At 41.2% G+C, this 27,808-nt stretch overlaps 1 protein-coding gene across 5 annotated transcripts in view; it reads right to left on the bottom strand.

Annotated features, from left to right (window-relative positions):
- The window catches only part of LOC149918833 (uncharacterized), a 284,012-nt gene that overhangs the window by 230,681 nt on the left and 25,523 nt on the right, over positions 1–27,808 (bottom strand). For 2 of the 5 annotated variants that reach the window (XM_090134654.1, XM_090134655.1), the window contains exon 1: positions 3,637–3,756. The exons of the other annotated variants lie outside the window; for them this stretch is intronic. In XM_090134654.1, coding sequence (XP_089990780.1) covers positions 3,637–3,728 — 92 coding nt within the window. In that variant the 5' untranslated portion in view covers positions 3,729–3,756. Of the gene's footprint in view, positions 1–3,636; positions 3,757–27,808 lie in introns of those variants that run through there. 5 annotated transcript variants of the gene reach the window in all.

Genomic DNA, 27,808 nt, shown 5'->3' with positions numbered 1-27,808 from the left:
CATCTGATGTATGAACACAACTGTAAAGAATCAATACCATCTGGCTGCAAAGCATTTGGTCTTTTAGTCAGCAAAACCAGGCCGTTCACACAATAAAGAACAGTTCAGACAATATGGGAACCTCAGACTTTTCAGCAGTATCATTTGCAGGGCAATTTTTAAAAGAGGAGACAAAGTTTCAGCAGTGCTTTCCCAATAAATCTGAATGTAGGGAATAACCTAGACAGGGGCCAGGGGTTGAGGTGGAATCTGTGTTCCTTCAGGAAAGGTTTATGCTTTCACATGTGTTACATTACAGTCCAAATTCAGAGCCATGTAAGCAGGTCCAGCCCCAGGTCTGGGTTTGGCCCTGCATTTTCTCATTATGCTTGTCACAAGACATCAGAAGTAATCGCACCACACAGCATTATGAATGCTAATAAAATAAACCAATGATTGATGAAGAGCTTTATCCAAAAGCATCAGCTATCTTAACTTGTATTTCATGGGTACAGTGGCATTAATTGTTTCCATACTAACTATTTTCCCAGGAATTAGCACCAGTTCTATTTACTAGAATTACATTTCAGTGCCAATATTTTCTCTTTTTCCATTTTTTCCTGAAGTCCTAGCTTGACTATTTACATTCACTTTGAAAGGCTGGATAAAAAAAGCTCCACACTTCACGCTGCTTTCTCCAAGCTTTCTTACTGGCAAATTAGTCTGCACTCTTAATGCTTTAAGGGAGCTAACAAGCTCTTGAAAACCTGGAAGCAGGTTTGGGTTTCTAATGATGTGTAAATCTAGGGGATGAAGGAATTGTGTCATCAAGATGGAGATTTTCCACAGTGGGGAAGAAGTAGCTGGAGCTCCATTTGTCCTGTTTGGCACATAACACTGCCCTAAGTTCTAGCATGCAGCTCGCTCCCAAGAATTCACCTGGATCTTGGCTCTCAGACAAGGCAGCCTCTAGAGACAAAGGGCAAAAATAACCACTATGGATAAAAAGCCAACTAGTCAAATTTAGGAAGGAATGTGTAAGTAATGTAGGGCATGTTAACATAGAGCCAAATACTGACTTACTGCAAATCAACTTGGCTCTGGGGAAGCTTGTTCAGAAAGGGCAATTACATAAGCTAAGGATCTGACCAGTCCAGTTCTGAAGGCTTTTCTGTTGTTGTTGTATGGAGAAAAATAAATGTAGGAATCCATACATTATGTCATATTCCACCCACACATCTCAATAGAACGACTCTGTACTCCAAGAAAAATCCAAAGAAAATTAGGTAAACATATTGGCTGGCACACAACCTGCTGAGATCCAGGACACAACTCAAATACTCCTGATCCAGTAGCATCAGGAAAGACTGCACAGCCAGCTCTGTAGAGTGACCTCTGGAGTTGAGTACTGCACAGTGCTACCCTGCTCCTCGGTCATTACCACCAGTGAGGACACTCAGGATGTAGTAAGGAGATTTTGCTTGCCCACAGTTACAAGGAAAAAAAAAAAAAAAGTCAAATGGCCTTTTCTGCTTTCCTAGTTAGTAGTGCTTCACTTGTACTTACTATTTTGTCAAGTTCTTAAGACTGGTCTTGTAACATATAAGCAATGCATATGTATTTCCATATCTCCCTATGTGAAGCAGTACATGCTCTGAGAAGTTTGCTTCCTCTCAAATTTTCTTCCAGTTCAGAATTTCACATACTACTCTGCTGTACACTCAGATTATGAGCAGGCAGGAGTCAGGCCACTTGCCTTCAGGAAAACTGAGGTGGAATCTGTGTTCCTTCAGGAAAGGTTTATGCTTTCACATGTGTTACATTACAGTCCAAATTCAGAGTCATGATTAAAAAAAACAAAAATAGTTGACCTGCTTCCCTCCAACTCCCAAATGGCCTGGCTGCCTGTCAAACACAACCCCATCCCTTCTACTTCTTTCAAGACCTCTGTCATACAGGCACTGAGCACAGCCAGGCTTCATGATGCAGTGGAAGCCAACAGACAGGCAAACTCCTGTACCATTGCACTGGGTTGTGTCCCACCCCATTGACTTCAATAGGCCTCCACAATCTGTCCCATGAAACGCATTTGGCTGCAATTCCTATTTTTAGTTATGCCTGACAAATCTTGAACCACTGATATCTGAATTTAAAGAAATACATGAAAAACACTATTTTCCTTTTAAAAAAATCGTTCTCCTGGGTCTCCTAGAGATAATAATTACTGCTCTGCTCAGCTAGCGCTGTCATTACATCGCTCAATAAAATGGATCATTTTTAACTCTCAGGAGCATTGGGAGCGCTGCTACTTCCTCGCGTGAAAGCAGGAACATGCCAGTTTTGTTTAGCAAATATAACATTTAATATCTTTGCTCCTGGCATTCAGGACCAGCACTGAGCCAATAACAAGGATGCAAAGAACATCCTGAACAATCAGACTTTTAGAAGATATTAAAAGTTTATTTAAAAAGTAAAAAAAAAAGTAAAAAGCAAACTTAAGATAAAACTTCCCTGGGAATGTGTAAAACACAGAACTCATAGCAAAAGCTACTTTATGCACTCTGATTCCACGCTGTGCCATCAGTAACTCTGCCCAGCTATTGAATTCACAGCTTACATAGCCCTTACTGCAGTTGCAGGTGATATTGCCAGATCTGACCATTTCTCTGTTAGTTGTCAAGGTAATAGCCCTTACCCTACCAACAAGCAAGAACTGTTATATACAACCTCAACAGCCCCTTCTTCTTCCAATATTTATCACTGTCAACCTCAGCAGCTACACTGTACACACAGTAATACAGCGACTCAGACCTGCAAATCATCAGTGCAGCCACCTGCCCAAGGCTGATGACTAGCAAGGATTGAAACACAGCTCTACAGAGATGGCACCCAGACTCCGTGCCAGTACTTCTGTACTGATCTGATTTTTGTGTCATACTTTCCAACTTAATCCTTTAAATTCTCTCATTCTCCCAAGTAATTTGTCATCCCATAACACAGAACCCAGAAGACATCTCACCTGTCTAGCCATCAAAAAAAGTCAGAGCAGTTTCTTTGTTCAGAGCTTGAGGCCCACTTGTCACCACCACATTATATCCCCTGCCATCCCCCTGCACTCAATGCATTTCACCTGGGAGTACGTATGGAGCTTGACTAAGAGCACAGAGGAGCCTTAGCCTTCTTGATACTGAAGGCTGAATTATGTTCTAAAAAGCTATTTGTGTACAGAATCTTATCTCCTGAGCTGCAATATTGATTTAGTTGCTGTTTTAAACTACATAACTTGTAGTACATGTCCTGGCAGAAAGAATCAAAAAAATTCTGAACGTGAAAAAAACAATAAGATTGAAATCCAAGAGCAAACCTCAAGGTTCCCCCCTGTAAATTTCTGCATATTTCTGTGCAAAGTGCCTTAGTTTCTTTCCCCGGGGAAAAAGGAAAGCCTTAGGCCTGTAACTCTTCAGATGCACCATCCCTAAAGGTGTTCAAGGCCAGGTTGGATGGAGCACTGGGCAACCTGGTGTAGTACCAGATCTGGAGACTGGTAGCTGTGCCTGTGGCAGGGGAGTTGGAACTTGATGATCCTTGGAGTCCCTTCCAACCCAAGCCCTTCTATGATCTGCATTAATCTTCAGCAAGCATCCCCAGAAAGCGTACCTCCATGCTGTTTTCTCTCCTCCTTTTCTTGGAGCACACACAGCAGCACAGCTCATGATAGCTCTATCACTCAGCAGAGACACAGGCCACATATTTGGCTTGCCCAAATCAGTGACAACACTTTTTTTTTTTTTTTTTTTTTTTTACAGAGCCTTCCCACTTGTCACCATTTCCCTCTCAGATGGGGCTCTAAAGAAAGTCCTCCTCAGAGGAGAGGAGGGAATAAAACAAAACCTTGAGAATGAGAAAACCCCTGACTTCCTCATTAACTCTCCATTCTTTGCTCAGACTTAGAGTATATAATTAAATCTCTTAACAAAACCACCCCCCCTTCCTCCTCAACAAATAAACAAACAGAAGAGATACACACCAGCTGCTTTACAGACCTTTCACACCATGCCCCCCTATTTATTCAAAACTGGTGTGCAACACCTGAATGCAATTCTTCAGCCTGATGATGATATAAGCAGAGTACTTTCATGCCATCAGTAACCTGATCCCACCCAGCTGGGCTGGCTCCCTGACAGCAGAGACATTTTACGTTGCTGTAGAGCCATACTACATCTCCAAAGACAAAGAAACTGCCATAGAGGGGTTCTTGACCACAGCAGAAGAGAGTTGGAGGTGAGGAATAGGAAGAAAAAAAAACAAAACTGTATCCTGCTGCACTGAACCTTCATGTGAATGCGCACATGTACAGATAATGCATCAAGAAGATAAAGCAGTTCTCAGATAGGGAATCTAGCTTGCTAACACCTCACAGCCTGAACTTCTACCTGCCAAAGTTGCTGCTTGGCAACAGAATGCAATGGGACCAAGCCCTGACTGCCAGCAGAAGTGCAGCACTGGTGTCACGAAGCTGCATTTTCAAGATTAGTACAGCCAAAAATAGGCTCTGAATCATATTGCAACTCACACAAGGGTTTTACCCAACAACTGAGCAAAGAGAGTCACACAAACAGGCACTGGAGGATTTTATGGAGTCCCAAGAATGTGAAAGAGGAGAAAAAGAGGAGTTTAATTTTTTTTTTTTTTAAATCCTTTTGTTGTCAAGAAGCGTTTAGTGGGGATTTTTGTTGTTGTTGTTGTTTTTGTTATTGTTGTTCTTGGTTTGTTTTATTCCAATGTATTTCTGCAGCTTTGAAAGTAGAAAGGATCTCTACCCATCTGCAATGTCTAAGCACCAATGGCTTCATTTTGGCAGTCTGGAAACCTCCAGCTGTTTTTTTTTTTTTTAACTTAAGTACATTGTAATTTGTATCTCACCTCCACCACCAGTAAATTTTCAAAAATTGCTCATGTGTTTGCAGAGAGTTTTTTCTTCATTAAGAAAATAATAATTTTTACATCAGCTTCTCTTGTTCATGCTATGCTGAGAATCCCAGTCCTGCAGATCCCCTGTTGAACTCCTGGGAGCGTGCCTTTGTCAGGGTACAAACGAGAGAGCAGAGAGAGAATTACAGAAAGGAAATCCTACACTGTTCAGATATGAACAGACATCCTCACCTCACCTATCAGGTCTCCCCAAACTTCAGGGGGAAAATGACAGTAGACAAAAGGTTTCATTAGCAATGATTTTCTGGATCTTTGTATGCTGGGCTCTCTGGAGCTCATTCAATGAGAGCACTGGGTGCACAAAAAAGCAAGACATCTCCCTGCAGAAGGGAGGGAGGCTGCGGCCCACTCACTGCAGAGTTTCCTGTGTTCATTTGTTTATAGAGCAGAGTTGAGGTTAGTTCAGAAGAGAGTTCCTCATTTCCTCCTCCTCCTGCCCCTCTCCCTAACCAGATGTGACAATGTTACAATATTATTATCCTGTCAGCACCACAGGGGGAAATACAAATAAAATTCAGGGTGAAAGGAGAGCCAAAAGGAAAACAAATCTAAGGCAGCACCTTTCAGATTCACTAGCCTGTCTCCAGGAACTGGAAACCTCTACAGCTGGGCTGCGGCTTCATTTGAAATGCTTGTGGGCAAATGATTAACAGTAACTTTTTGAGGTCCTGCAGAACATTATGGGAGATTCCTATTGAACACCTAGGAGCTACCCACAGCCAAAGGATGAGATGTGGACCATTGGTGCTGATGGAAAATCACATGCTACACCGAAGGAGCAGCCCCAGAGGGTTTCACTGCATCAGTGCCCTTCAGCTTCTCATCCCCACAGGGAAGAGCACACCCAGACTGGAGTTTTGCTTTACAAAGCATTGGCTTACTGGTTTCCTCTGGCAAGCATGCTTGGCTTTCACCTAGACCTGGGACCCAAGGAAGGATGCACAAAAGGAGTGTATCCAGCAAAGGAAACAGAGGAAGGAGATTGTTCAAATAAAATACCATTAAACCTTCAAGATACTTAGAAGACTCCTACTAGAATAGTCAAGGTATCATGTTTTAGGACACCCCTTCTTTTGCCCTAGCCTTTCAAAGAGTTATAGTCACAAAATTAACCACCACTACCCTCAGTCACTACAGGTTGTGGCCAAAAGCAGATTATTATTCTACAGTGCTGTTATTTGTGTTCTTTCCTCAGCTGAGACACTGAAAAACACTTGCTCATTAAAAAAAAAAAGACTATTAGCAATCTGTAGATTCTGTTTCACTTCATTTTTTTCTGCCCCAGCAAAGAGCAGAAAAAGGTAAATAGAAAAACTCTTGCCCACAGAAGCTAAAAACTGCCTTCTATAAAATAAAGGCCTCAATATTTATCCTGCTCTACTCTGGTGCCTTTTCAGCCTGAACATTCCCCAGGGCATGCTTCTACCTGCTTAGGAGGAGAGGAATCGATTCCATCAGTTCACATAGGAGCAGGACTTGCTCCCAAGTTTCTAGAAAGGATGAGAAGAGCTTTCAGTAAGCTTATGCAACATACTGCTGAGATCTAGAGGTTTGTTGCGATATAGACAAAAATCTTTTAAGTTTTCCATCTAAACATGCATGCTTAGGAGGACAAGTGTGTCCTACTATGATGTCCCCAGAAGGACAGCACTGTGTTCTTGTTTAGTAATAGTGTCTCTCAGTGAATCTCTACTGGGGCTGATGAGGAAGCAGTTGAATTTGAGTTAGTGTTCATTCCAGCTCTCTGGGACTGAACTACAGAAATAGTATCAAGCCTGAACGTGGTTCACATACCACCGCAGTCCTTTCATGTGTCAGCTCTGCTAAGCCACTGATTATGAATCCTGACAGACTCATTAATCCTCAGGTTATGTCACACAGGAAATCATCCTATTTCTCTAAGTTGTAAAATAAAGCATTCTCTTTTGAATGGAAAGAGCATCATCAGTGCAGCCAAACCTGACATAAGCAGCAAAACATCTACCTGGAGTGGTTTTGGTGGAATACAGTTTGAAAGCAGAAAGCCATCTGGGACAGTCAGCTGAGCTACTGCTTAGCAGGAAGGAGACATTAGTGCCAGTGGACCTACTGAAAATTAGAAACTTGCTTTGACAATGTTAAAGAGGCAAACCCAGGTGATCTCTGAAACCATTCTTACTTGGAGGAGGAATAACACTCCATGACAACCGGGGTCATGCTTTAGAAGCCCAACATTTCCAAGAGCTAAGCCAAAATAGCATCTATACAGTGACAACAGAATAATCAGAATACATAGGCTGGATTCATGCAGAAGGCTCAACTGCATAATAAGTGTTTTGAACATAAGACCAGCAGAATCAGCTAGAAGTTCTCCATTGCTCTTAACAGACATGAGGACTGGCTGAAGGGTAAAAGCTCTAGCATTTAGAACTTCAATGTCCTACTGCAAATTTCTGCCAGATGTAGCACCTCCTCTCTTTCACCTCAAGACAGAGGAAGTGCAGATGTACCTCACCCTTCAGAAGAGGTACACACAGCATACTGCAATTGCAGTGGTGCCAAGCTGCCATCTGATCACCAGCATTCTCCTCTCCCCATAGCTTTCCAGTGCTGCCCTACAGCTGGTGAAGAAAGCCTGTGGATAAGGAGGCAGAGCACAGCTACCAATAAATGAGTAGTTTGTGAGCAGCTGTCATGAATCAGTGATTTCATGCAAAATAAAGTTTAAGTTAGCCACAGAGAAAGAAGAAAGGTCAATGTATTAAGTAGAAATCAGCAAAAATGAATAGGAATGGGTATATTCCCAGAGAAGAAAGCATGTTGACTTTCCAAAGTGTTTAACAACCATGCTGGAAAGAGAGGCCCTCTGGAGCATGCCCTGTACAGACTTCCCTGCTGTAATCAACATGATTATTTGTCTGGTGTTAATACAGTAACATGCTGCGTTGCTGAAAAGTCCCTGGCTGCCTTTCAAGCTCTTGAAAAGACACCAAAGGCTTTTGTTTTGATTTCAAACTATTTTTCAGCACCTCTGTGTTAGAGTGCCCATGGAGTCATTTGACAGGGCAATGTGACTCAAGCACTTAAAGGAAGGAACAAATGTTAGATGCTAACACCTACACAGGGAATTTAAAAATGGCTTATCCTTAGACAACCACATTTTCCAGATAACTTGCAGTTTACTCAGTTATTGCTCATTTTATTAAAAGTTTGTCTTAACCTTAATTTTGAATGAAAACATCACCATGGAATCTATTGCTATGGCAGTGCCATGCAAACATCACTTCCTAATACTGAAGTGAAAGAAGCCACAAAGTTGTTTGCAGTATATATTCATAAAGTGATCATACTCGAATGGTTTCAGCCAGTACAACGTGACTTTGCTGAGATGCAGGTTGTTCTTTCTAGGCTCATCCCTTCAAGAGGAAAGCAATTATTTTGAGTTTTAATAAGATAAGGTACTACACTGAGCCTATGCAACCAGTGTCCCATGCTGCTGACCCCTTTCAGCAAGGCAAGAAATCAGGCCTGAGATATCCAGCTGAGAGAGTATGCCTGCACTGATCTGCCAAGTAATGGTACCACAGCTTTTTTGGTTTTGTTTGCTGAGCCAGACACCTAACCTATGATTTTCTGGGAAGTCACCACCAAGTTCAACAGGAATTCAGCACTTTATCACCTCTTTAGACCTCTTTGAAAAATTGCCAAGGCTACATGGATAATATAGACACTAGAATAAGAAAATGGAGTCAATGAGCAGTACTTCAAGCCTAATGGAAAGGTAGGTATGTTTGGGATGGCCTGAATGCTTTAATCAGAAAGAATGCTCATCATAAGCTGAAAGAGGCTTAAAAATCAGAAGAGCCCAAAGTACCAATTCAAATAAATGCTTGAGGTGCTGTATTTATTCTTCAGTGCTTTCAAAAAGCTGAAAAAAAGGAACCCCTCAAAAATCTGACCATCTTCCTGCATTTAAATAATAAGATAACAAGGGATAATTTCTGGTTTTGCTAATGGCATTCATTGAGGGTATTCTGAGGTCTGCCTTACAGATGAGGAAACTGAGTCAGAGGGATGAAGTAGGGGGCCCAAAGCCACAGACAGAATTCACTGCCAGGACCCAGTTTATTACAAGCCTCCTGCATACACCTGACTTCCAGTTACATGATGTCACTCCGTGGTGCATTAGAACTACAACAATTTCATCTGCTGCTGTAAAACAAGGATTAAATCTATCAGCACTTCTAGCAGGGATATTCCTAAGAATTCCTAGCAAGAATTAGCAGTGACACAAACCATTTTATCATACTGTTTTTGTTGTTTTGAAGCATTCACACGCTTGCACAGGGAAAAGCTACAAATCTATCAAAGGGAAATATTTTTTCATCCAAACCAACATAATCTTTCTGTATCAAAATTCCATAGCTTAAAATACGTATGCATGCCATCTTTCAGCACAGACCCCTACAGAATGGGACAGAGACAGTTTTATAGAAGCACCGTATTTTGACTCCCAGTTTAGCAATAGCTTAGAAGTGGTGGTATCCTGCATCAGAGCTAAAAACTCAGTACAAGCACAGGATCACAGACAACAGGGTAAAGAAAGGTCACCTTATCTATCATCCAGCTTCTTGCCAGGACCTAGGCCTGAAATGCCCTTTTTTCATCATTCCCCTGCTGACATCTCCTTTCAGAGTCCTGCCACAAGCAACAAGTAAAACAGCAGCTTCCCTTCCAGAACAGTTGTAGTTCAACTCTTGGAGACTTGTATTGCAAACAGCGTGGCTCAGCAGTAACAGAGATAAAGAGAGTTTACAGGAATTTAAATTCCGTGGGCAAAACAGAGTCCAAACTGACATCGTTTTCTGTTTACATGGTTCTGAAATCTATTCACTATTCATGGAATAGCTTGGAAGAGATGTTAAAGATCCAGCCCCCAATGTAGGCAGGGATACCTCACACTAGATTCACTTTCCATGCTTAGCTAAGCAGTCTCCCTTCATGAAAAGGAGCCCAATATATTTCCACATTAGTATATTTCAATGGTAAATTTCAGTTTCATGAAGAACGGGGCTGACTGGATTTAAAACAGTAAGTACCTCTTACTAACGGCATTTGATTTCCTTGAATTCTCAAGGATGTGCCTCCAAAATGCAATACTCCATCTTCTTCAGAATGGAGAGTGTAACACTGTAATGTGATGGAAAATGCAACAATGACAGCACAGCAGCAATGTCCGTGGCTGAAGTAAGATGCTCAAACGCAACAGATACAGAAACAAAGGAAAGAATCTTCTTACCTTCAGAAGATCTCAGGTACGCAGGGATTTCCAACAAAACCCCCTCACTTGGGCTGCCAACCCTTAATGAGGTCTGGGACGGGGTGGATCCTGGCTCCACTCCCTTCTGGTCATTCAGATGCATTGCATGCACCTGAGCTCCTCTGCGTTGGCCCTACCTTCCTGCCAGGTGCTCAATCACTGCTTCAAACTGTGACTTAGCCTTTCTACTTCAGGGAGCAAAAGTGTTCTTAACAGCATCAGTCAGAAGGTATAAGATTGCTGGCTTTTAAATGATGTGATAAAATTGCACAAATTCTGATAGGAGATTTCTGCTGATGCCCTGCAAAAACAGAGCTTTCAACACCTGTGTACCATCATCTTCTTCATAGAGATTTCCACCCTGACACATTCTCCTGCCACCCACAGTACCCCACCAAAACTGAGGCCAGGTCAGAGGTGTTTACAAACTGGTCCTTTTCCATCAGCAAGCTTTCAGGGCAGAACATATTTGCACATTTTCAGAATTTAGGAAGTTCTCCAGCACATGCTTTGCTTAAGAAAGCAGTTAGTCCATGAAAGACATTAAAAATTACATTAAGGCATCTTCAGCAGATTTTTGTCTTTTCAACTCAGGTACCTAAGGTACTTATCTAACCTGATCCAATACTCTTCCTGTAAAACCAGAGGAGTAATGCAATATGGGTATGACATACCCGCCTTTAAACCTCTAGAAAATACTCAAGGGAAGACTGTCAGACCTAGAATCCCAAGTAGACAGACAAGGGGGTTGTCACTTGCTACAGCTTCAAGTAATGCAGCCAAGCAACCAAGTATCTTTACTGAATAGCAAAAAACTATCAGTCAAAAAGAAAGATAATCCAGATAAGCAAGCTCATTCTCACCATGCAGAACTCATTCCAACACATTTCCTATTTATGCAAGTACAAGCATTGTATCTCCTCAACTTGCTCTAAACACCTAACCTAGACCAGACTATGCAGCTGTTTCCTTGTATTTAGTACTCTCTGCCTGTAATTTCCAACCAGGTGAAAAACACTTGTGTTCTTTCAAAAATCAATTCAACTTTCTGGGTAGATTCCCCAGAACAGTCCAAACTGATTTCATAGAGTTTTCTGCTTTTGTTTTCTCCATTTTTGACTTAGCAGTGGAAATTTAACTCAACAGTAGAGACAAGCCTCTGGCATGCTTAAAATCCCAGAGCTGGAGCTTTCTTTTTTGTGCATAGCATTGCTCTGTTAGTGAATTTGTTTACAATATAGACTATCTCCCTAGTGACCCCTAACACCACAGCATAGGGGAACAAGTGAGAAAGCAGTCTTTGTCCCTCACTGTTCCTTAGTTTACAGCCATCTACGCTCAAATCCAGGTGGACCTACTTAACCAGAAGCCCTCCTATACTTTTAACAAGTCTAAGGTCCCCAGCAGCTGCCTAATTCTCCCTAGCTCCTTATTTTGTGCTTGTAGTTCCTGTTTTCCTCTCTGGAGGAGCAGTTTTTTGTACCGTCCATCAGCACAAGAGCCATCACATCAAGTCACAGCAAGTGACAGCCTCCTATCCATCTCCAGTACTGACCAGCAGAGAAAGCCTACACAAGAACATAAAAAGGAGACCAGCAGATAAATAGCTCCCTACTGCATTTCCCCAGCCTCTAGAAATTTCCAGCTCAGAAACTTCTTGTGCCAGAGGTGGTTTTAGTTTTAAATGGTCATATTGGATTTTTTTTTAATCCATGAGTTGGTTCAGGAGCAGCAGCAACAATCACAGTTTGTAACACCTCTACTGTTTTTGTTAGCTCACAGAGGTCCCAGATCTTTCTTGCTTCCCTCAGTTTGCTGGACTAGTAGTGATTAATGAAGCCAGCTGGGCAAGCTTCTCCCCCGCACTGCAATTGAATATGACAGATGAACCTAAGTAGCCTGCATGATGCTACACAGCATGGCTGACAAGAGCACAGCAATATCAGTCATGCACCATGACCACCTCACTCCTAGCTCCTCTTACTACCCTTCAGCCACATGAAGAAATACCATCTGAATAGACTAAGACTAGGGAAACTTGCATTCACACTCCTGCAGCTGATTTTCTGTGTGGACATGAGCAAGGCAATTTGCAATCCTTTTTTGTGTAAAGAGAAAGACTTCTACACAGTCTGTGTCAGAGCAGTTTGACTCCTACTTGAATTTCTCCTTCCAAAATAATGCTTTTCTCTTTGCTGAATTACATCACAGAGGTGATGTGCAAGAAAGACATTAAAGCTTGATAGTGTTCAAGTACAACAGTGAAGAAGTCTGTATACAGAAAAGATCCCTCACACTTGTGGAGGTTGGGCAAAGTCCCCGGGGACTGGAAAAAAAGGAAATGTCACTCTCACTTAGAAGAAGGGGAGAAAAGAGGACCCAGGGAACACAAGCCGGTGAGTCTCACCTCTGTGTCTGGGAAGATTGTAGAACAGATCCTCCTAGAAGACATGTTAAGGTACATGAGGGATAAGCGGGTGATCCGAGACAGCCAGAATGGCTTTACCAAGGGAAGGTCGTGTCTTAGGGATCTTGGAACTTGATGATCCTTGGGTTCCCTTCCTCAAGCTATTCCATGATTCTATGATTCTTAGAGAAGACAGCATCATTGTAATGGGAAAAGCAAGGTGGTGAATAGCATCCTCTCTCAGTGAAAACTGCTGTTCTTTGTCATACTCCCTCTGTGTCCCTAACACCATGAACAAAAGAGCTCTGAACACTGAAGACAAGAAATTTGTAATTAAACAAGCCCACCTATCTGATCATATCACAAGTGGCTTGACTCATGCTCACACCATAAAAAGTCCTAATGTATCACCCTTTCACCTGTGTGTTTGTCTTTTCCTTGGGTATTGTACAAAGTTGCAATAGACATGCCATTTTCCAGGCTGGGGTAGGACTGGGGAGGGGGGGTGTTAGGGTATATAGGAGAAGGCACTTGCTTTAAGCTCATTTCTCCTCATCCCTAGCACTGATGGAATTGTATTCTGCACACATGCTGAAACATTAGCATCGGCTGATTTGGAAGGAATATTGGAAATGAAGTGATAGCAGAGTAAATGTCAATGCATTCAGTGTGACACAGTGAGCACCAGATCTTAAACAGCTTCATCATTGTGGCATTTACTGTATCCTGAAATAATATTAATTCCACTGTTGTCTTTCTTGATGGAATCATCCATGAATATGGTTTATGGGACTGGCCAAAGTGCTAATAGGTTAAAAGAACAACCTATCCAGTGTTCCACTAAATTAAGGTCGCTTCATGGGATTTAATGAAACAAGTACTGCATGGGGTTTCAAAGGACGATCCTGTAATTCATGTCTATTTAGGGCTCCTGCTAACCAGAAACCTAATTTCTTTGAGTAAAATAGGTTTTTGTGAAGCCTGGCCATGTGAAAAAAGCTTTAAAGGGCAATAATCAGAAGACCTCATCTGTAACACTTTGTTATTTCGGATCAGTGTTTTGAAAGTTTGGGGGATGGAGTTATATCCAAAAAAAAAGAAAAAAGAAAAGAAAAGAAAAGAAAAAAAGAAAGAAAGAAAAGAAGAAGCCACACTGCAAATTAATCAGAACAAATGTACTGGTGTTTCTTGTCTCTCAGAAATGCTTAGGTGGCTAAAGTGAGACCAGGAGACCTGGACACTATTAAGTCACAAAAGATATAGAGGTTTAATAAGGCATAGACCTGTCTCACAGACCGAATAAGTAACAAGGCTTCTGTTTGTACAGGGAGGAACTGATGCTGTTTGCCCAGGATGCAGCCTCAGACAGAACTGTATTTCTTTCCCTACTTGCATATGTATCATGTAAAATGCTGATTTCAGGATTAAATATAATAGAATAAAGATGTCCACTATGGAATAAAATTGTTCTAAATTCCAATTAATTTTTCAATACTAAATTCCAATTAATTTTCCTCGTTCAAGGTCCAGTTTCCACCTCTTTTTTCTTGTGCCTTTGGTTCAGAGGAGTACATACAGTACCTTCCACAAAACTTTGGAAGCCCCCAAGCATGGATGGGGCCCTGCACAGTGCAGCTGACATCACTGATCATCAAAAGGCAGAATTTTATCTTAGCAATTTCTAGGTCCTTAGAGAGAAATGCTATACCTTGCAATTATCACAGCTTGTGACCATGCTTTCACTGTACCAAAGCAAGGCTTGTACAAATTAAAGAGCAGCTCCAGCCCCAAAGGATCTTACCATCCGAACAGCATTTAGTCAGATCTTGACATTTTATTGCGAAACAAAGACATGATGAGGATTAAACAAATCTGACTACCTGTGCACTGATCATAATCCATGAGAAGGCTTCACTGGGAATGAAGCACAGCAGCAGAGGGAATGGGAGACCAGTGAGCTGTGTTTAACAGAACTAGAATTAGGCCAGCAGGTAATTCCCTGCTTCTTTTCAAACTGAATCTATAACAATCACCACAGGTCAAAAATTTGATCAAAGACATAAATACACAGTTGCCTTAAAGAAAATAAGTCTATCCATACTTTGGAATGCTACAGATAGTTAGGTATCCCTCAGAAGTTCAAAACAAGGCAAATATCAATAGCCACACTACATTTATGACTTTTCAATTCACATCTTGTATCCGGTTTCTAGATTCTGGAAACAGACTGCTGATATCTTTACTAGAGCCAAGGACTAATGCTGACAGGTACTTGGCATTGATCCGTGCTGTCAGAAAAAGGAGGAGGTGTCCTGCTTGCATTTCCTATCTCAGCTACTCCTCTCAAGGGCTTCTTGCAAAGGCAACATTGGCAGATTTGACTATTGCATCAGAATTCTGCAAGCTGCAAAGCTGTAGCTCCACAGCAGAGTGTGCCCATGCCAGAACCTGGGGCCCTACCCTGGATTCCACAGCTATTGTGAGAGAAGCTACACTGATAACAACTATTTCCAGAAAGAAACACTAACCTTCCACCTGCAGCAAGGAAGGGAAGGCTTCTCTTTGACTTTCCAAACATTTTATTCCCAGCTTCATCCCACCACAGCATTGGCCCTTCAGTCTGTGTGGATAGAAGCTTACTGTTCACCAGTGCACTTTTGAGGTAGGGAAGATGAATCCCCAGGGGAAGATTAACCCTTCATGTTTTCCTGGAGGAAAAGGCAGATACAGGACCTCACAGTATTACTAAGTCCTCAGTACACAAGTTACAAGCCTTTGGGCTGCATTACCACCAACAAATTATTGAAATCTAATGTACAAAGTAATTTTTAATTTCAGTAATTCAGTGCTCACCAGAAGCAAAAGTACCTACGAGATCTTGGTAGCCAAAATCAATGTTCACATCTGTATCTGAAAGAAGTCTCTGCAAATACAGCATGCTCTGCCTGCCACACAAGCAGGCTGTGTACTGAGCTCAGGTGTGCCCTGCATGCCACATGGAGATTTGAGGCAGCTGCTGGCTTCTTGAAGGAGGGTAGCTTGTCTGTGTGTACTGAAGGGACAGCCTGCATGTAAATTTGGTTTTCTCACCTTAGGAAGGAATATGGATCCCTCAGTCTGTCACCTCAACATGGACTCAACTGTAACAGTAGTGAGGCGTAAGGGGTTAAGGGAAAATACTGCATAAATAAATAAATAAATAAATGCCATTCCAAATCATAGATTATGTTTGAATTATCTCTAGTATCTGCTGCAGAGAAACTTTCACCTTAACAGACGTGATTCAGACCTTGGAGCTGTATCCTATGAGGCAGAGACTGACTGGAACTGAGACCAACATCTATCTTTTCTCCATGACAGACCGAAACACACACCCACTGCAAGAAGAATAAAACCCTCTCTTGAATATGTCTGCATTGCAAAAGAGAGAGGGTGGGAGACTGATTTATTTAAACAGTACTTAACTAACAATAAACACTATCAAACCAAAGCAAACTAATGCTCAGCCATTAAAGCGTCCATTCAAAAGCCCATCTGTCATATTGTTAAGACCTTTAGAAGTTGTTTAACAAAATGTTAAATAAGATGACATTCAGCAGCACAAAATGCTTGACTGGCTAATGCAACAAAAAGGGGCTGGCCTGCTGGTGTTTGATATACTGCCCTGTGCTGCAGGCTGAAAGCTCCAGAGTGCACAGGGGGCTCCCGAGCTGTCGCTTTTTATCTCAGTGAATGGTGCCAGCAGAGCCCAGAATCCCCACAAGCTACAGGCCAGTGTCAACAGTGTTTTGCAGCAGAGAGGACGAAAATCCCAATACAGATAGGAAGAAAAAAAAAATTGTAGAATGTAAAGAGAGAGAAAGTGAGCAGAAAAAAAAAAAAAAAATTAGCCTGTGATAGTGAGAAGGTAGAAAGCCCCATGTTTTTGGTGACCCATTCCTATTCTGAGTCCAGATAGTTTAATTCTGGCCTACCTCCACCTTTACATTCTACATTTGAAAGCAAAGTTCGATCCAGTGAAGAATAAAATGCTGTCCTGAAAAATGCCAGGCAGTTTCACTATAGATATCTAGGAGTTTTCACAAGACTCTACTGGACAGCTCCATTGTCACGTATGATGCTCTCAAGCCCCAAATGCCACTGACAAAAAGAAATGAATCTCTGAAAAGCAAATAGCAACATGTAAACAACTGTAAAAAATAAGAGCACAATAATTTTCTACAATTTAAATTGCTCCACTGGCATTACAAGACCTTTTAAAGACTCATGGCTTCACAGCACTACAAAACGTATCCCTTCAGTATACGAGGATTCTGTTTCCCATGTTTTCCACCAGCACATTTACTTTACCAAAGCAGAGAAGAGAGATCCTGGGAAGACCAGCTAGCAGGTTCAAATTTCCCTGCAGTTCTGCACTGACAGTAGGTTTGGAGGTCGTTGGAAAATTAAGCCTCAAATGTCACAAGCAGAGGTACCCAGTACCACAGATCTGCAGTTTTGCTTCAGCTTAGTGATAGCTAATAAAAGTGCTGTACTAGCAGGCAGTATGCAGTCAGTGCCTAGATTTCCAAGTACTTACTGGTTTGGAAAGCATTCCCTCCAAAAACATACTTTCAATCATTACATCAAAACTGAGACACAGTAAAATCCTACAGAAAGGGAAATCAATACATATTAGCAAGCGTAGATAAACACCAATTGACAAGTTTATCTTGGCTTGTTAACAGATATTAAAATTGTAAGTCTTGTGCATGCTATGATTGATACACAGATTTCCTGTTATGAATACATAACTAAAAATAATGTTTTCTCTTCCTGAGGATATACTCTTAGAAATAAAATAAAAAGAATGCTATTCCAAGCTGGCTTTGGAACCCAGTAACGGTGCTATTCTCACATGGTGGCAGTGGCACATTAAGCATGAACTAGATGTGGACACAGCTTCAGCTTAATAGCAAGAGTGATGGAGAAACCACACAGCCCATTTCCCTCTCAAATGTTCTTCTACAGTCTGTTTGTGCTTCTGCAAGATCTACTCCAGATGAATAAAGGACCTGGAAAAAGCAAGCAAGATCACAGCAGTGTTCTGGGGAGTAAATAATAATAATATATAGATTCACTCCTTTCTCTTAGCTGAGCTGTCAGTAGAAAATACTTACAGGAACATCCCAGAATGATCGTTTTCCAAACTAAGAGATCTAAAGGTCAGTTCTTCAGTTATAACAAATTCAAAGCTACCGTAACTGTGTCACCTCCTGGGAAAGAGAGAGGATTCTTTAGCAAAATATATGGCAACAGCAGTTTATTTTATCACACTGCTGTTTTGTTTTGAAGTGAAGGAAGGCTTGCGAGAAGAGACAGTACCTTTTATTAGACCATCTATTATTATTTCTTACCTGCCCTTTTAAAAGTAGTTTATTTTATGGGTTAGGGGTGACTAGAGCAGAGAAAAGAACTCTGCTGTAGTATTCACAGACAAATGAAGAGAACAGATCAGGAGAAAAGAAATAAAGAGAAAAGGGAAAAATAAAGAAGAAATAAAGTAAGACAGGGTGATTCACACAAAAGCTGGCACACGAGTGTTTTATTAGAGATATATACTGTCAGGGTGTGATGAAAAGAGAAAAAAGAAATGAAAACAGAAAAAAAGACTTATCCTATGCAGCTAGGTCTGGCTGCAGACAGACAGAAAGAGCCATCCCAAAATTCCAGCTGTGTCAGTAGGAAGATGTTCCAGCAGCTCCTGTATGTGGTTTTCCATTACTTATACATGGATGAGAACCTTGAAGTGAGAATGAGGAGGCTGTGCCCAGTTTTAGGCTTTGTGAGTCACAGTGCAAAGTATGTAGAAGAAAGTACGTAGCTGCTTTCTGCACGGCAAATATGTTAGCTTTTGACACAAAGGAGTAAAAAGAGTGTTTCTGTGTGTTATTTGCCTCCATATTGGGAGATAAAAAATGCACTGGCCTACCTCCTTAGATATGCATGCCAATGAAAGCTTTCAACTGTAAGCTTACCTGAAAAATAACAGCAGAGTGCCAGTATGTGGAAGCCATGTTGTTACAATACCAGGGAGATCCTGGCTCCCAGGGCAGATTTTTTGCTCTTCAGTTCAACTCAAAGAAGCATCTGACAACCTTCCACAGCACACAAAGAAAAGTGAGATCTTTAACAAAAAGGAGTAGTATGCAAACTGTACTCAGGTTCTGAAGGCAGCTATTTCCCAGTAAGTGTATCAGAGACCAAACAAAGTCATCCTCACTTCTGTTCACAGTTGTAAAATACCTTCAAAGATTTTAATTCTATTGGAAACACGTTCCTCTTTTTATGTCTATTACATTGCATTGAAATGTAAACGAAGCTTCTGAAACTTGAAACTAAGGAAATGTACTATCCTACAAAATGACAGGTTTGCTTCCACTCTGAATTAGGTATGTAGATAATGTCCTTTATTCCTTGTCTTCATTGCAATCTTGCTCTCATCAAATATTGTCATTAACTGCACCTGTGTTTTTTTCATTCAAGGGACAAGGTAACACAGTGTTACAAGATGTGTTAGAAATAGCAATAGTTCTGCAGTTGTGGAACTAGGCATGTATCCAGCACCTTCACTGTAAATACTATTTTCAGAGACCTGTAGAGCAGATATTAAGAAACAAAACAAATAACTCCTTTGTAACAGCCAGTTTCCTGAGCCTCCCTCAAACTGCTCAGTGGTTTATTGATACAATTATGCACTTTATATCAATGATTGTTTTCAGCCTTTAGAGAGAGAGAAGCAGCATTTATCAGGCTTAGTTCTTCCCTAAATAAATCAAGAAATTGGGTTTCTAAATGCATCTGGAAACTACATTTCTTATAAATATGAACTATAGCAGCTGCACTGACATCCATAGAACCACACCTATTAATAACAGCTAAGGATCAGGGCTATAGAGCCATGCTATTAAGGGCCAGTAGGTCTCATCAGTCCTCCCTGAAGAAAACAAAACAAAACAAAAAAGAGACTGAAATATAAAAGCTGAAAACCAGCTACTGCGACTGCATCATCAGGTTCATCTTTCAGGCAACTTACGTGTGATTGTTTAACCTAGAGTGGCCTTGGATTAGCATGAGAGATCACAAAACCTTCAAAGCACATAGTGGGTCATTCATCCACGAGCCTGTTTGATTCACACAGTTTCCGAATTAGCAGAACACATGCTGACTTGGTACAGTGCCTCACCGTAAAGACATTAAACCAGATGTGCAACAACTGACCAAGAATGCCTTTTTCCGAGCAAGTTTTTTTTTCCTGCTGAAATATTTGGTAAAGACATAGATCTGCCAAAAGGTTATTGATCCTCACAGCTAACACAAAGGCACAGAGATGGGAGCTGCATCTCTGACTGCAGGAGAATCCCTCGGATCCACGCTGAGCCACAGAGAAGCTGTACTGCTGTTAAACGGCTGATTAGTTTGTTCTGCCAAACATCTGAGAGCATAATTAGTTACACAAATGGCTTGAATTATGATCAAATGAGCTGAGTAACCTGCTGCCATGAAACTCCATGTGAATCCTGTTTTATCAGATCCCAACATGTGTCGCTCAGTGCGAAGCCGTGTCTCCTGGCTCCATCTGAAGGCTCATCCAGGCCAGGGTTTAAGAGCCCCCTCTTCCCACCCTGGGACCACCTTTCCTACAGGATTGTTCTACCTCGAAATTACTTCAGTATATATTGCCAGCAGACAAGAAGCATTAACACGGCACTTTTTCAGATACCTTTTGCTGCTGCACTCCCACATGCTCTGTTTGAGAGGAGGTACGTTGATGCTCTGCTCTTCGCCTTACAAAAAGCACATTTCTCTGTTCTCATATCTTGTTGATAGCACAGTGGTGATGGAAAGGAATTAATGAGATGTTTGTCTTTTTGCTAAGGCAAGCCCAGGCTGTCTGTCCTAGACCACAGAAAGGCTACTCTACACAATACCAACCATAAGATTTACTGCTCTCCTTCACTTTCTGGCTTCACCTTTGCAACCCAACCACCTACAGCAAAAAGGCTCTGCCGTAGATTGAGCTATGTCAGCTCAACATAATTCCAACAGCAAAAAATGAAATGCTGATATTTTGAAGCTCCCATCCTCTGGGCTGCTCTTACTTTCAGGGGCTGACACCTGCTGTGCTACCTCAACATTTGCAAGATGAGTAAATCCCTGTGTTCCAGCAAACGAGAAATTTGTGTACAAACAGGACAGCCCTACCATTCCCTTATAAACCATCAGTTCCAGCTGTATTTCTCTATTGGGTATATAAACTCCTTGCTCAAAAAAGAAATGATCCAGCTTGTATCTCTCCCAAATGTGGGAATCACCCATGTATTTATTTTTGTTTTGTGGGCTAAACAGAAGGTGGCCTGCAAAAAATCTACAGAGAAAACAAAGTGCTGTTTTCAGTCCAGAGACAGAAACCTTTCATCTTGCAAGAGAGAATGGTGCTTCGAAGCACAATTTACCACAGAATTATCACTTAGACAGGTATCAAGAAATACAAAGAGGTACTGATGAAAGATTTCTAAGGATAGGCATAAGTCAGCGTTCTCTTCTTTCTTAGCTTTACAACACTCAAAATTAATTGCTTCATCCTCACCTCTGAGAGTAAATAGTTTCTAAAATCTGAAGGGAAGAAATGCATCACACACAACCACCAGTGCCACCAAGAACTGTTACACTCATTTAGCCATGACTGATCAATCAAGAAGCTCTGCAGACAGTGCCATGCCAGCACTGTCAGACAAGAAATCAGCAGCCAGCTTCACCCCTGAGATCAGCAGACACAAACCAGGCCCCATGCAGTGCACAGAAACCTATGTGCAAACAAGCAGTTGGAGGAGGTACAGCACTGAGCAGCTTGATTTTCTGCATCTCCTGGGACACGTGCACTGAGTGCATTGCTTTCTGACTGACTGCGACATGCCCACTTCCAGCACACAGGCAGTGTGCAGGGAGGTTTGATGCTACACTTCGAATGGCAATACAGAGGACTGAGAGCATTTGTTTTGCTGTTACAGTGCCATGCTCTCTCACTCACACACAAAGAGAAGGGATGCTCTGCACAGCTCCAGCTGTAAGGGTTCTTCCTCTTATTTTATTAACCCTTCTTGTGTTGAAGAAGCTCTGCAGCAGACCAGGAATGAAGGAGAAGTGAGAGCATTCTGCCTACATCCAAAAGTACATTTTGTACTTACCAGGTAGGTTTTACATACAAATAAGTGAATCCCTGCCAAGTGCACAGACAGAATTACTGACCTGTCTTGTAATTACCTCTTCATTTCTGTTTTCAACCAGTTCAAAGAGACAGCACCTGGACTGTACGTACAGCTGAGCTACAGCAAGCACCTGCTGAAACACTACGTGATATGTGGGATCATCAGATAAAATTACAGTAAACACTATTAGCTTTAATGAGTCCAAGATTTAATCATACTGCTCTCATGTGGCTGGGAAATTTCCAACAAGACCTTCAAGTTCAAGAAGAAGTTTCTATAAAAACAAACTTTTCATTCAGGAAATTCCTATTTATTTCTTTTAGGATAGACAGAACAAAACTATCCAGTTTCAAGGCAGATCAACACTTATTTGAGTTTGCTTGACTTACTGCACTGCTTCGTGATGTTTCAGTTTTCATCTGCTGACCACTGATAGACCACGCATACAATGGAAACATATTACAGTGGGAAATATATTAATGTATTAATAATAACAAATACAATATGAAAATATCTGTTTTCTTTCATCTGCCAGGTACTTTTTTTTTCTGACAAAAACATGCTCACAAATCATATTTAAGTGCAATATCCTTACATAACGTACAGGGAAAAAAGTAACCCATGGGGTTTTATTATTATTTTAACCACAGCAGTCCTTGCTGCATGAAGTCAGAACAGAACCTCAGTGGGATTGTCATGCCTAACAGCTGTAGGCTCCCAGCCCTTAGCAAACTTGCACCTGTCACTAAATCAGTTAGCTCATTTTCTGCTTTAATACTTGTACTAGTGCTGACTGGGATGTACTTCACAAAAACCAAACCACAGACCTCCGTTCTCCGAAGCACCACAACTCCCATATTTTGTGCTGTTGCTGTGTGTTATTATATTTTGGAATTTACTTGGGCTTCTAAGGTGATAGTTGCAACTCAGCATTATGAAATATAAACATAGTATAGTTTCTTTCTCCTGAGCAGACTGCAGTTCTGTGCACTGCTCCTCCAGCCTGCCCTTGCATCCCTGTAGTTACAGGCAGCAGCCAGCAGTTCTTTTTTCTGCAACAGCCTTAAAGAAGTCTTTGTTCCAAAGCCTCTTAATGGAGCCTTAAGATATGAAGGCATTTTACCATCAATAATTTGTTACTGCTTGAGGGCATATTTTTCCTGCATAGTGTTCTTTCGTGTTTTCTTTCTGATGCCTCTGAGTGACCTGGAGTAGCAGGCCGGCTCTGAGTCGCCTTTGATAAATTACTGTCTATGCAGGGAACACAATGTTGGAGAAAGGTTTGCCAACAGAATCTCAGTGCATATCATTTTTATGATTTCTTTTAAATTCTTTCTACTCTTATAAGAAAGCCTCCTTCGATTTCCAAAACATCAGGTGTTCTTTTCCAAGTGCCTCCTTTGGGTTTGGCAAATGACCAGAGTCTCGCTTTCTTTTTACCTTCTACTTTCTTTAGCCTTTCTAGTCTGACAGCCTAATTTCTTACACAGGAAGTTTGAAAGAGCACATTTGAAAGTTTTGAGACCACTTTTCAAGTTGCGGTAATTCTACAATATAAGCTGCTCTGTAGGCAGAGCAGAAAGAAAGAAACAACTCATTTAGGCTTTTGGGGCGTCGGGATTTTACCATTCTCTAGGACCCTACATTGTTTTTCACAAAACATTTGTACTTCCACCACCTATCCACAACTCATCTGTCACCCACCAGTCTGTCCCACCCGAGCTCTTAAATGCTTTGTTCTGTGAAGTGTTCATCAACTAAACTTCTCGTCTTCATTTCACACTCTGTTGCACAAAAATTACAAATGCTTGTGGGCGTACTGAGGAATTCAAGTTGATCACTATCTCACCTACATCTTGTCTTTCCTACTCGAAGACAAATGTTTCATTTACCATTCTTTTTCTTTTCTTTTTTTCCTAGAAGGCATTTTCAAAGGGATTTTTCATCTCCACCAGGGATTTTGTTGAGCAGTGAATCATAAATGACATCTACTTTCTCACCCACATAGTGCAACTGAAGTGCAGATTGTTGTTTTGGTTGCCAGTTTCAAACTGCTGCCAAAAGACTTCCTAGCAAGCTTGTCCACTACTGCACCCATGCTTCCCCCATCCCTCCAAGGACTCCGTGTTGTGACTGCACACAAGGAAAATGCTGTACTCCATTTAGGCTTTCAATCAATTTCTCCCACATGCCATTTTAATGTATTTTTTTCTTACCAGGTCTTAGTCAAGTTTATTTCCATCTGCTTCCCCTGACTGTTTTATGTAGCCTGCCTACTGCATGCTTTACGACTTCCTCCTCTTTTCACTGCAGACTTCTTCACCCTCTTGACAAACTCAGGCTGTGTGAGTGCAGCTTTTATCAAAACACGACCACTTCATTTTTTTACTAGTTTCATTTGCTCTCAGCAAAAAGACAAGCGTTGTACATCCCATACATTGACTCCTCTCATAACAAAACCTCTTAGGAAGTCTGGGAGCATCATTACTACCCCACATCATGCTATCTGGGCAGAGAGCCTATCCACAGACAAAATGTGATCTGTTGAAAATGTGTGTGCATGCACTCACATGCAAACACACACATATGCTATCTTAATATCTGTGAATTCTAGTCAGAGTTCCCAGCAGGCAAGCAAATAGCTTCAGAACCCATTCACAAAGATTCCTACCAATGTGGAAGGATGCTGCCCATCCTCAGCCACTCCACCTAACCTCATTAAGGGGAAAGGTATATGACAGCAATCCCTGCCTGTGGCAGCCACCTATGTTTCACTCTCACCATCATCAGGGGAAGCTGATGGTGCCTGATACTTCTCATCAGCTGGAAGTATCACAGCTAGTCTTCTTTTGCTCTCTGGTTTCACTGAGGTTTGTCGTTTCACTTTTTGTTTCTTTTTCCAATATCCTGATCTTTGACCACCTATTTCATTTTTGTATTTTTATGATTTGTTTACAAAAGTAAAAGCGACCTGATTTGCAGAAACCCAGAATCTTCCAGCTGCCTTTTCAATTCCCCTCCAATTGTGCATTCATAAAGCTGATGTTTAAGTCTTATTCATCAAGGTATGGGATGGTTTTACTGACTTCATCTGGAATTTTTTTATTACTGTTTTGACAGCACCTGCTAAGGAAAAAAGTCCATCACTAGAAGAGTTTTCCCCTCAGCATGGGGGTGGGGATGGGACTGGAAGGATTATGTAAACAACTTGCCTGTCTGGAAAGAGGGGCCTTGACAGGTCCCATGTTGTCAAATGGCAATTGTGACTTCTTGCATTTCAAAAGTCACGCTCAGATGGTTTCATGTGAAACCCTCTGGGTAATAGTAGCCTTTTGAGGTTATGATATCTCTGGATGGAATTCAATAAAAGAAATTCGCTTTCAATTGAAGCCCTGGAACACCGCCAGACAGCCCCAACAATGCGATTCGTCTCCAAAGAAAATTGGACTGATCCCCCCCCTCCCCTCTTCTCCTCCCTTTTCTATTTCTCTCTCCATCTTTATTTGTGCGTTTAACCTTGTTTGTGGGTTGCTTTTTTGATATATTTCCTCCCAATAAGCTTGGGATGCTGAAGCCTTAAAAAAAATAAACACTTGGGACTGAAATGGTAGTAGCTAGTAATAGAGAGACACAGGCGCTCACAGCAGCAACGACAAGTCGCTCTCAATAGCTGACCTTTGCCATATACGTGAAAGGAAATAGAATAGAACCCTGCTCTAGGTGAAGGGGGAATATTATTACAACCACCAGCTTCCTAGTCTTTGTTAATAAGGGTGGTTGATGTACTTATTTAGTTAGTTAGTTTAAGGCCAAGGGACGGGAAAAGCTCACAAAACCTGCCTGACTGCCAGAGGCAAAAGTGTTGGCTTTTTGCTTGGATTGTCACTGCTTTTTCCGTGGATTATTTTTTCCCCCTTAGTTTGGAAAGAGCTATTATTGTCTTTCTTCTTGTATGTGATCCAGAGTAGATTAATGCTTGTGTTTAATTGGGAGGCAGATGATGGTGAAGACGCACCAGTCTTGTGAAAGCATCCATCTTTTTCAGTATTGTCTTAGTGATCCACCTCTTACATTGTTATTACTGCATGTGGTTTTCTATTGGTTTTCTGTCAGGTCAAATAGGGCTGCACTATGAAAATACATAAATAAAAATAAAAGCCATCCCACACCTTGGAAGCAGACTGCAGATCCGTTCAGCAGAATTTGTGTTGAAGTTTCTTGTTCACATTTGATTCACCTTGGGTTGTAACCCTCTTTTTCTTCCTGTCCCAAATGAACAACAATTGACTCCTTCCACTAGGTAAAGATTTCAAAACTAATGTAGAAAGAGCAAATAAAATAAAATAAAAATCTAACCTGGTTCTTTTTCCTACAGGGTCACCTGTGCTTTTATCCCTCCAAAGCTGACAAGCTACACATGTTCAGGTCTGGTCAGATGTCAGCTAAGAAAACTGGCATAGGGGAAAAAAATCAGAGGGTCACTTGTTCTGTAGGTTCTTTTTTCTGATTAGCTGCTTCAGAAGAATGACGGGGGATGCACAAGCACTGTCTGTGACAAGAGATGTCGAACCCTGTCTCACAGGGGTCCAAGGTATCCACTTGTACTTTCAAGAGACCTGTCTGATTTCTGGCATCAAAGCCAAATCTAGAATGCAACCTCCTGGGCTACAGGGTTAGAACCCACTCTCATTTCAAATTACTACATTTTAACCACGTTTATCTCTGTACATACTGTTAAATAGCTGTGATAGCACTCATTCAAGAAATTTTATAACATTGTTTGCATCCAGAGCTCCTCACAGAGACTTTTCTTACACAAATTCAGTGTCAGCAATAGCATTAACCATACCTGATCACAGTTACTTGGAGAAAATAATTCAGGTGCTACAGAAGGAAGCAGATGGCAGCTCTGGATAAATTTGCATGCACAAATATTAAAGAGGGATTACAAATCCCCTTCTAACACACAATATTTTTCCCCAAAATTCTCAAAAGCACAAGGAAATTAAACAAGCCCTCCAAGCTCACCAAACCACTCAGAGCAAGGAACAGAAAGCAGGTCTTCTCATCTCCTCTCTCACAACCAGTCCCCAAAACCTATCACCTCCATAGAGCAGAGGCTTGCTGTAACAGACCTTTCCAGGGACTACGACATTAATAAGGTACTAAAATATTTAGGTGCGTTTACTGCATCTCATGATGTTAGATTAAAAAGTTCTGCTAGCTGGCAGTCTTTATAGTCTCACTGTCTCAAGTTAATACGTAAATAAAATGTACATGTAGGCCTGAGTGCAATGAAAGTTCATGGAAGTACATTCTGTGGCTGAGATATTTGCTCTGTCTTAATTCCCCTGGGCTCTAGGCTTAGATATAGCATCCATTTGGATTGAGTTTTCTTGTCACTGAATCCAAGTTAAGGAAGAGCTTCAGTTCCTTTCCTAGGAACATTTATAAAAACAATCATTTGTTCATTATGGAAAAACCACCCCTATCCAAAACATTTTCTCCCTCTTTTTTCTTTGCAGGAATTCACGTTTACTCACACCTGAAAATATATTCTAACTGTCTCTACAATGCATAGGTATGCTTGGAGCACAAAATTAGAAAATAGTTTAAAAAAATGCTTGCAGACCTGCTTCTCAAACACTTATAATTTTTGAAAGATTCCAGCTTTGTTATGGAGTTAATAAGTGAAAATTCTCAAGGTTCATGAAAAACTCATCTACATTCAACCAAGTGTTTATCCCCTTCAGAATAAAAAGGAAACCAACGAGTTGTAACCAGTTTTTAAACATACGAGGCAACAGATTTCTGCTTTTGAAGTAACAAAGACATCTACAGTCTGACAATCTATGTTTTCCTGTGGCACTAATAGAAAAATAT

This window comes from Phasianus colchicus, chromosome 2 (assembly GCF_987193195.1).
Source record: "Phasianus colchicus chromosome 2, bPhaCol1.hap1.1, whole genome shotgun sequence".
Taxonomy (NCBI): Eukaryota; Metazoa; Chordata; class Aves; order Galliformes; family Phasianidae; genus Phasianus; species Phasianus colchicus.
Note: the sequence above shows the minus strand (reverse complement) of the source record. Positions and strands in the feature narration are given on the sequence as shown.